The following is a 10035-nucleotide window of genomic DNA, read 5'->3' on the forward strand; positions in this document are numbered from 1 at the left end:
AATTCTTAAGTAAATCCATCAAAACTTTGTTCCTTTAGTATTTGCCATTCCTTTTGCTTCTCCTTTGTAGCATGAGTTACTTCTCGCTCTCCCTTTCCCTTGCTCTTTTTTCCTTTGGCAGCTTTTAGAACCTTCTCTTTTTCTCAGTGTGTTTAGTTTTTCTTTAACTTTGTGGGGCACTTGGACACTTTCAACCTGGAAACTCATGTCCTTCAGTTCTGTCAACATCTGTTGTTTTCTGCCGTCAGGTATCTTTTTCTCATGGTCCTGCAGATTTATGACACCTTACATTATTTTTTAATTATTTCTTTTTAAAAAATCAATGAATTATACTTAGTACTATCACTTAAGTTTGCTATAAGACACATGTGCTCACCAGAGAGAGACAGAGAAAGAGAGAGAAGAAAAGTGAGGAAGTGAGATCTAGGACTCAAACTGCGATTGGCAGTTGAGAGCCTTAACCACCACGCCACCTGTGGACCTGACTCTTTGTATTATTGACTACCAATTTAAAAGAGTTCAGTTGGCAAGTTGAACATGGAGATAAATATGTGCATGCTTAAATCCTCATGACTTGCAACAATTCCTCTGAGCGATTTTTATAAAACCTTATGAGAAATTATAGTTGTCAGAATCAAATAGGCTAATTACAAATAACAGGGTTAAGTAGAAAGCACCAACCAGTGCCTAAAATAATGCCTAGAACTTGTAAGTGCTTAGTTAATACCCAGAGAAGACATATAAGAAATAGACTTGGGCTAACTGGTGGCATGGTGGTTAAGATGCTAGACTCCCACATGACCAACTGCTGTTTGAGTCTTAGACCTGGCAGCTTGCTTTCTCACTTTCCCTCTCTCTCTCTTTTTCTCTGACTCTGTCCCTCTCTGGTCAAATTAAAATAAATAAATAGAGAAAGTTAAATAAAATAATTTTTTTTTTTTTTTTAAAAAAAAAAAAGAAAGAAAATAATTTAGTTATCTTTTTTTGTTAAAAAGAAGGGGAGAGGGCAACCTTTTAAATCCCAAATTGAGCTCACAAAAAAGCAAATTTTTCACATGTGCCGAACAGTGAAAGGAAAACAAAAGGGGTGTGAACCTGAACTGATGCCATGAGTGCTGGAGGATAAAGAAGATGGGAGAAGGCCATCTCGGTACCCTAAAGACACAGGTCTAACACTCACACAGGAATAGGAAGTGAAGTCCTGGTCCCATATAAAGTGAGGAGCTGCCACTGAGAGCATCCCTCCACCCAAGAAAGGCAGTGCTTTTCAAGAACTACACATCTTTGGGAAACAGGGACACTAGAAAAAATTTGTCTACAGACCTTAAGTCATAACCGAGGGTAAGCTTGTCTCTTCTGCCCCAAGTTTACAAAAATGGCTAACACTGGGGGCCAGGAGGTGGCACAGTGGTTAAGGTGCTGGGTCCAAATGGCCAACTCCATGGTTCAGTCCCAAATCTGGCAATTTGGGGCGTGTGTATGTGTGTGTGTGTGTGTATGTGTGTGTGCATGTGTGCCCCAAATCCCAGAGAATAGAGAAGGGAGTGCAGCATGACCATCTTCCCTGGAAGATGATTTCTCACTTTCTCTCTCTGTTATTCTCTCTCCAGAGTACACACCTGCCTTTCAAAAAATGTTAAAAGATAATTAAAGAGAAACAATAATAATAAAAAAAGCTAATATCTACATATATTGATAGTTACTATGAGCCAGACACAGTTCTGAGGACTTTAGATACCTCACACTATAGGAAGGTATTTTATTGGCCCTATTTACAGATGAGGAAACTGAGTAGTCCAAGTAGGATCCGAGGTACATAGCCCATTAAGTAGCAGAGCAAGGACTTATTCACAGGAGGTCTGGTTTCAAGGCCACTGAACTAACCAGGATGGGTTTAGGGTTTGAAAATAAACTACTGCTTGGTCCAGAAATCCCCAAATTATGAAAATCACATAAAGCTTATCTGGCCTCACTGTTAACTGTGGCTCTCAGCCAAGCAGAATCAGAAGTCCTCTAGAGGATAGCTCCCACAATATAGCTACAAAGGAGTCTCAAGATTAACCCTACTAAGGATGAGCTGGAATTTAAATACATCCTAAGATCCCCAGGAGAGTTAACGGAGAGGACAGAATTAGCATCCCCTAAACTTGGAATAAAGAATGGCAATCTGGGGGCCTGCAAGTGGTGTGGTGGTTAAGGGCACTGGACTCCCACATGGTCCACGTGGTTTGAGTTCCAGACCTGGCAGCTTGCTTTCTCACTTTCTCTCAGCCCCTCTGGTCAAATTAAAATAAGAAAAGTTAAATAAAATAATGCTAAATAGAAAAAAAGAAAGAAATGCAATATGAAAGAATGCAAACTGGCATTTTAAAACTGGATTTAGAACAACGCAGGAGGTGGGTAGAGCCAGTACAGAAAGAATCATGTGAATTCTGTTTTCCAACATACAGTTAGGATTGGCAGATTAAGAGAAAACAAAGCACAGGGGAAAGGCCATGGTGAAAGGCAAAGAGGCTAAACACTTTCCAGGATTCATAAAAAAATACTAACCCTTAGAATCAAGAACCAGTATGAGTCCTGGACAAACAGATAAAAAGATCAGGGTGAAATAGCAGAGATCAAAGCTACAAAATTATTTTTTTTAAGTTTTTGCTATAGGACATATGCATTCACTGAAAACAGACAAAGAAAGTGAGTGAGTGAGAGAGTGAGTGAGTAAATGAGTGAGAAAACACCCCTAGGGGGATGGCCATAATCCCTTCACCTCCCGTTTTCCTCCCGCAATTTTGGGCATGCATACATGCCCGGCGTTTTCAAACTGCTGGGTCTGGGACTAGAACTGTAGAGTGGGCCATGTGGGGTCCGGCACCTTAACCACCAAACCACCTGATTGGCCCCCAAATTATTTTTAATACAACCAGTGAAAAAAGAGATTATAAGAGAAACTAAAACTTCTAACAGCAATAACAAAGGTGTGTGAAGAAATGGAGTGTCACTCTTAATGTGCTGAGAAAACACACCTGTCCATGTAGAAATCTGGGTAGTTAACCATCATCCAAAACAAAATTGATGAATGTAGTTACAGAAGATGGCAATTTAATCCAGAGGAGTAGTGTACAGGACACACTGGTTAGGGTATTTGTAAACACTGAGGTAAAATCTAAGCATACAGATTGCATAAACCAAAATCATAATCACAAAACACTACGCAACAGGTACATACACGGAAGGAGGGTAATCAGGCTCTGAGCAGGAATACTAATAATTTAAGAACAGTAAAAGATTAAGATGTATAATTACTGAGAAAGAGAAAAAGGAATATGAAAATGTTTATGAAAATTGTGGTGACGATGGTAGAAATAATTTCAAAAATATCTGAATAAATGTGAACGTGATGGCAAACAAAAGGTGGAAGAGGAAACTGTGGACAAAGATATAACAGTCAAACATCAGACAAAAGGCAGCTCATGTTGTATGAAGTAGATTAAGGCAACAGGACTTACCAGAGATAAGGAAGGTCACAGTGTGACATATTATTTAACAAGATATAACGACTCTTGAAATTACATTAACCAAGCAATACAATCTCTAAAACTATATAACCCAAAATCTGACAGACTTTTGAGGGGGAAAAATGACAAAAACACTTGTCAGGAAAGAACAGAAACATCATGCTTCTAGAACACCTAGGATTTTTGAACTACTGTAGGAAAAATGGCAAAAATGCCTAACCTCCTGCCTTCCTCCTGGAAAATGACAGGTCATTAGACGGGTATGTAGTGTTCTCCACATTCCAAGGTGTGCTGTCCAGCTTCTGGCATCATTTATCAATACTAATCAATACTACTTATCAATACTACTCCCTCCTTATCAATACTACTCCCCTGAGACGCACCCTTCTCTAAAATGAACTGTTCTTCCTCCTTTGCCCCAATAAATAAGGAGAACAGAGGCTTAGCAGGCACATCCCCAGTAAGACCCCCTCCTCTCCCTCTTGACTCAGACCTCTGGGTCTGGAGCAGTGATTCCATGTATGCTTCACGTGGCTCTCTGTTGGACATAGAGTCTTGAACATACAACTAGAGTAGTACAAGGTCTGGGTTTTTAAAAAAAAGGTAACAAAAAAAAAAGGTAAAAAGATCAGCCAGAGACTGGTGAATACATATGCAAAACACAATACAGGAAAAATTTACTGCCCCCAAAATACAAAGGACTTCTAGCAAATGAGTAGGATAAACAAGAATAACACATTAAAAAAAAAAAAGAGGACATAAACAGACAACTTATAGAAGACTACTATATGACCACCCCTCTAAAATGTAAAAAGATGCTTTATAATTATTGAGAAGGCAGGGCCAGCAGGTGGTATGACGGGTAAGGAGCTGGACTCCCACACGGGCGACCATGGTTTGAGTTCAGGACCTGGTAGCTTGCTTTCTCAGTTCCCCTCTCTCTTTCTGTCTCTCTCTGGGAACAGCATGTGTCCTACAGCTAATTAAAATAATAATAATAATAAATAATAATAATAGGTGCTGACAGGTAGTATGGTGGTTAGGGGTGCTGGACTCCCACATGGCCGAATGTGGTTCAAGTCCTGGACCTGATGGCTTGCTTTCTCACTTTCTCACTCTGTCCCTCTCTGGCCAAATATAAACAAACAAACAAATAAAGTTAAAGAAAATAATTCTTTAAATAATAAAAAATAAATAAAACTAAATTCTTTTAAAAAAGGAAAAGGCAAATAAAATTGTAATTAAACATCCATTTCATATCCATCCATTTGACACAATTTACAAGTCTGAAGACATTAAGTTTGGCAAGAGTGTAGAATAACAGGATCTTGATCCACTAAGGAAGGGCGAATAAGCCGTTTAGTCAGCAACTAGCTAATACCTAGCTAAGCTGAGGCAGGGGCTGTGCCATGACAGTACAGCTTCTGCCCTTAGGGAAATCCAGCTTACTGAAACTCAATCATACTCTCAACAAGTTTTGGGTAAGAATTTTTTTTAAGGCTTTTGCCATAGGGTATGCACTTGCCAAGAGACACAGATAGAGGGAATGTGAAAAACCACCCTTTTTCCCAGAGGTTAGCAATTACACACACAATCCCTTTTCCGCATTCTCCTCTCAGGAGTTTGGGCACATATGCACACACACACACCCAGCGTGATTTTCAAGCTGCCAGGTCCCGAACTCAGGCTGTGGGTGGCCAACATGGGAGTCCAGTGACTTAACCACCATACCCCTCCACTTAAGTATTTTAATTGTAGTACTATATGTGAAAGTGCAAAGGAAAAAGGAGGGAAAAAAACGAAACTGTCCCTTAGTGGAAGAGGTACAGTTAAAGTTTATAAATTAAATCTGTACATGCCAACACGGATAAATCTTAAAAACAATTTTAAGGGGCAGAAGGTGGAAAAATAGTATGTATCATTTATCACTCACATGAGGGGACTTAAAAAAAGTTCATGGAAAATACAATTAAAGTGCAAATTTACTTTGAACCATGCAATTTTTTTTCTTTTTTTTTTTTGAGAGGTTTTTGCTACAGAGCGCGTGCGCTTGCCAGAAAGACAGAGATAGACAGAAAGCAAGAAATCACCCCGTAGTGGGGATGGCCACGCCACAATTCCTTTTTCTCCTTTCTCCTCTAGGGATCTTGGGCACGCACGCACATGCACCCAGCATGAGTTTAAGCCACCAGGTCCAGGACTCGAACCGTGGTCAACTACATGAGAGTCCAGTGACACAGCCATTACGCTAACTGCTAGTCCCTCAACTGTTCAATCTTGATGGTGGGTATACAGCTGTGTTGTCTTACTTTCTGTATGTTTGAATGCTGTATACTCTAATATATTTATTAAAAACCAACTAATAAACTATCAAGTTCAGCAAATATTACCGTGTACTTTCTACTCGTTGAATCCCCCAAAGATCTAAACCATCTTCAGTAAGAGTTCCAGTCTACAAAGAGAAACAAAAAACATACAAGCACAAAGTATGAATAATGCTTCAGTTAAAAAAAAACAAACAATATTAAAAAACTATACTATGTATATATGATGGAGTAGTATACAGTGTTTAAAAATAAAAAAATAAAAACCCAGAAAGATCTCAGTATACTGATTGAGACGACTTCTAGGACATGTTTAAAGTGGAAAAAGAGGTGAACAATGGTACTTACAGTATGATTCCTTTATGTAAGAAGGGAGGACACATGTGTGTACTTATATATTTACATGCTTATATAATTTTTAAAATGATCATTTAACTAGGTTCTTGGCAAGAAATCTAGAACACCCATTTGTGAAAATAAACTCCATGAGTAAGGGTAAACACAGATCGCAGGTAGCCCTGGAGCTGAGGAACAGCTCTGGTTTGGTAAGATTTGCGAGTCTACATTTTCTGATCAACTTTGCACTGCTCTCAAGTCTTGTATTTCTCCCTCTGTGTTGAAGATCTACCTTTCCTGGTGGCTGGGTTTCCACAGCTTCTTTTTCTTGAAGTAAGCATCGGTGAGATGTTTTGGGATTTTTACTTTGCTAGTAGCAATTTTCATAGAGATGGCAATGACAACTTTCTGGTGTGTTCTATGCAGTGGAACTCGACTGAGGACTAGAAGTCCAGTCACGAGTAGCAAGCCACTGCACAGTTGCTTCAGGAAAACCACTCTCTTGACTCTGTGGCATCCAGTAAGGATGATCAGAATAGTCCTGGGAGTGATGCTGGCTCTCAGCTTTCTCACATGCTGACCAGACGGTTTTCTGCTGTGGCTCAACAGCTTTCAAGGCATATCTTTGGTAGGCATTTTGTGAAATTTAACTACCCGGGTACCTACATTCTTGTCCTCACCAACTAGTTTTGTGACAGTGGCAAGAACCTTCTCCTCCTTTTTCTTTTCAATCCTGGATTTGGTGCCCAAGTACTTCCTTTTGTATATGGCCTTCCTGGAATACCCGTTAGATCAGGAGTATCTGCCGATGCCCTGGACTAGGACTGGGTTTCAGCTGTGATGGGGCTTCCCTTTCTTGGGTTTTTTAGCCTTGGAGTCACCCTTTTTAACCCTGCCACTGGCATCAGCCTTCTTGGCATCAGGTTTCTTCTACTTAGTATCCTGCTTCACAGTTTTTTCACTTGCCATCTTCTATAGTGGGAAACATGCTTATATAATTCTAAAAACAATGGACAGATGCACCAATCAACCCACGAATTAATAAATGATGCCTATAAAGAGGGAGTGATTAGAGTAGAGGAAGCCAAACAAATGACATCAGGAGGAAGCAATAAATCAACTTTGGGATGAAGAAGTTGGTTTATATCCCTAACCTCTACAAAATGAGTAGGGATGAGGGGCAAGGAAAGTCAACTGTGACGGACTAATGATAAACAATGCAATCCCTACTTGAATTCTGGAAAGAACTGTAGAAACTTGGAACATTTTAGGGCCAGCCCTGTGGTGCAGCAGAAGCCGTATGTGACATGGCTGACTGCAGTTTGAATTCTGGCCTCAACAGCTTGAAAAATATGCTGAATGAGTGCATGCATGGCCTGGATTGACAGGACGGAGAAATGGAGGAGAGAGAGACTGCACGTGTCCATGTCTGGTTGAGTGATGCTTGCTTTTCCTCTCTCTTTCAAGTATCTCTCTCTACCTATCTTGCACACACACTTCCCCTAGCATAAAATAAATAAATAAATAAAATACTTTTAAAGGAAAACTAATTTCAGCGTAGTAAACACAAACCTTTCTAAGAGGCAAAGTATATTTCACACAGGTACACAAATGTCATTTCCACATAAAACTGATGACCTTCACAACTTTAAAACATACTCAATAAACTTACAGCAGTATTTAAAAGCAATAAATTCAAATATACACACACACACACACACACACACACACACACACGTAGGGAGCCTATTCTGTTAAATCAGAATTATCCAAAGACAGATTGTATAAACTTTACTACTTCTACTACTTACTTATAAGAAGATGTAATTCTGGATCTGAATGACTAGTCAACTGCAGATCTAAGCAAATAAGCAATACTCAAAGCTATTTTAAAAATTCAAAAAATAAGAAATATTCGACAATAAGGCATATGCCAAATAAGTTGTAGAGGAGGAAAACTAGAGGAACAATAAAGAATGTGAGCAAATTAACTGACAAAGAAACTGGAAAACACTGATCTAAGTATTTAAAAGCCACAATGTAATCTTTGAGAATGATTATTAAACTGAACCAACCTTGTCAAAACAAACAAGATTCAGCTGTCCACAAATATTTATCCTCTGGGGACTGATACAGAAAATGCCGAGTTTTTTCAGTCTTCTCTGAGCATACACAATACCAGCGGTCATTGCAGCAGGAAGTGCAGGTGGCACAGTAATTGTAATGATATCAAGAGACTTAATAATTATGACCCCAACTTCTACCTATAATTAACACAAATATAAATATCAAACCCATAATATTAAACATTTACTAATTTAATATGGATATTTCTTTAGTAAAAAAGACTAAATTATTTTCAATTTTATATGTGTGTACATACAGAACTCTATTAATCATTTATAGTTCTTTCCTTCAAAAAAAAAAAGCAAGTTCAATGAATTGTACAATGACACCTATTTTTACAGAACATGGTTCTCATTTTAATAACCTACATACTTCACACAACACACATCCAAAGTAGTTCACAAACTTTGTCAGATATTGAAACATCCTAAAAACACAGTATTGTGCCAGTATCTACAAGGTACAGAAAAGAAAAATTGGACAAGAGAGGTGCCCTCAATTAAGCAATCAGAAATCATTTTAATACTGAATATTATCTATCCCAGTGGGGAGGGGGAGAAAATAAATCTTTTGGTGAATATTTACCTTTGACCCCCATTCCTCACTCCCCCGATTTTAGATTTTTACGGTAGAGTACATGTGCTCACTAGGGAGAGAGAGGGAAAGAAAGAAATCACCCCTAGGGGGGATGGCCACATCATTCTCCTCTACATCATTCTCCTCTCAGTACTTCGGCCTCACACCACATGCACACTCGTCCAACATGTTTTTCAAGCCACTGGGCCTGGGACTCAAAACTGTGGTCAGTCACGTAGGAGTCCAGCTCCTTTATCACAATACCTGCCAGACTCCTGCCCCCCACACTTTTTTAAAAGAGATTTTTTTGCTATAGGGCGTCACTCGCCAGAGTGACAGACAGAAAGTGAGAAATAACCCTCCAGAAGGGATGGCCCTGCTAATTCTTTCTCCTCTCAGGACTTTGGGCAGGCACGCATGCACATACACATGCTCAGTATGAGTTTTAAGCCTCCAGGTCCAAGACTCAGGTCAACCATGTGGCAGTCCAGGCCTTAACCAGTGTGCCACCTCCCTGCCCATTTTCAAGTCATAAGAGAATAAGCAAGATTATCTAAACCAAAGCTATCCAAAAGAACTATCTACCGCAATGATGGAAATGCTGTATATCTGAAGTTTCTGATACAATACCTATCAGTCTCATATGGATTTTTAAAGTTAAATTAATTAAATTAGCATTAAAAGTTTAGTTCCTCAGCTTCACTAGCCATATTTCAAATTCTTTTTTTTTTATTTTGAGAGGTTTTCGCTATAGGGCGTGTGCGCTCACCAGAAACAGAGAGAGACAGAGAGACAGAAAGCGAGAAATCACCCCCCAAGGGGGATGGCCACGCTGCAACTCCTTCTCCTCCATTCTCCTCTCGGAATCTTGGGCACGCACGCACACGCACCCGGCATGAGTTCTAAGCCACTGGGTCTGGGATGTGAACCGCAGTCGACTATGTGGGAGTCCAGCGACATAGCCATTACGCTAACTGCTGGTTCCCTTCCATATTTCAAATTCATAATAGCATGATAAATAATTAAGAACTTAAGAACAAACCCTCTCGGGATTGGCAGATGGCTTGGTGGTTAAGGCACTGGACTACCCCACAGCCAACTGTGGTCTGAGTCCTAGGCCTGATGGCTTACTTTCTCCCTCTTCCTCTCCTTCTCTGTCT

General features: G+C 39.6%; 1 protein-coding gene across 5 annotated transcripts in view; it reads right to left on the reverse strand.

Moving 5' to 3' along the window:
- Window positions 1–10035, reverse strand: part of ATP13A3 (ATPase 13A3) — a 102383-nt gene that overhangs the window by 44096 nt on the left and 48252 nt on the right. For all 5 annotated transcript variants that reach the window (XR_003548395.1, XM_014585363.2, XM_014585364.2 and 2 more), the window contains one exon: window positions 5903–5964. Coding sequence is in view for 4 of the 5 variants with exons in the window: in XM_014585363.2 (XP_014440849.1) it covers window positions 5903–5964 (62 nt within the window). In the remaining variant the exon portion in view is untranslated. The remainder of the gene's footprint in view (window positions 1–5902; window positions 5965–10035) is intronic.

Source organism: Tupaia chinensis, unplaced genomic scaffold (assembly GCF_000334495.1).
Source record: "Tupaia chinensis unplaced genomic scaffold, TupChi_1.0 Scaffold149658_1, whole genome shotgun sequence".
Classification (NCBI taxonomy): Eukaryota; Metazoa; Chordata; class Mammalia; order Scandentia; family Tupaiidae; genus Tupaia; species Tupaia belangeri.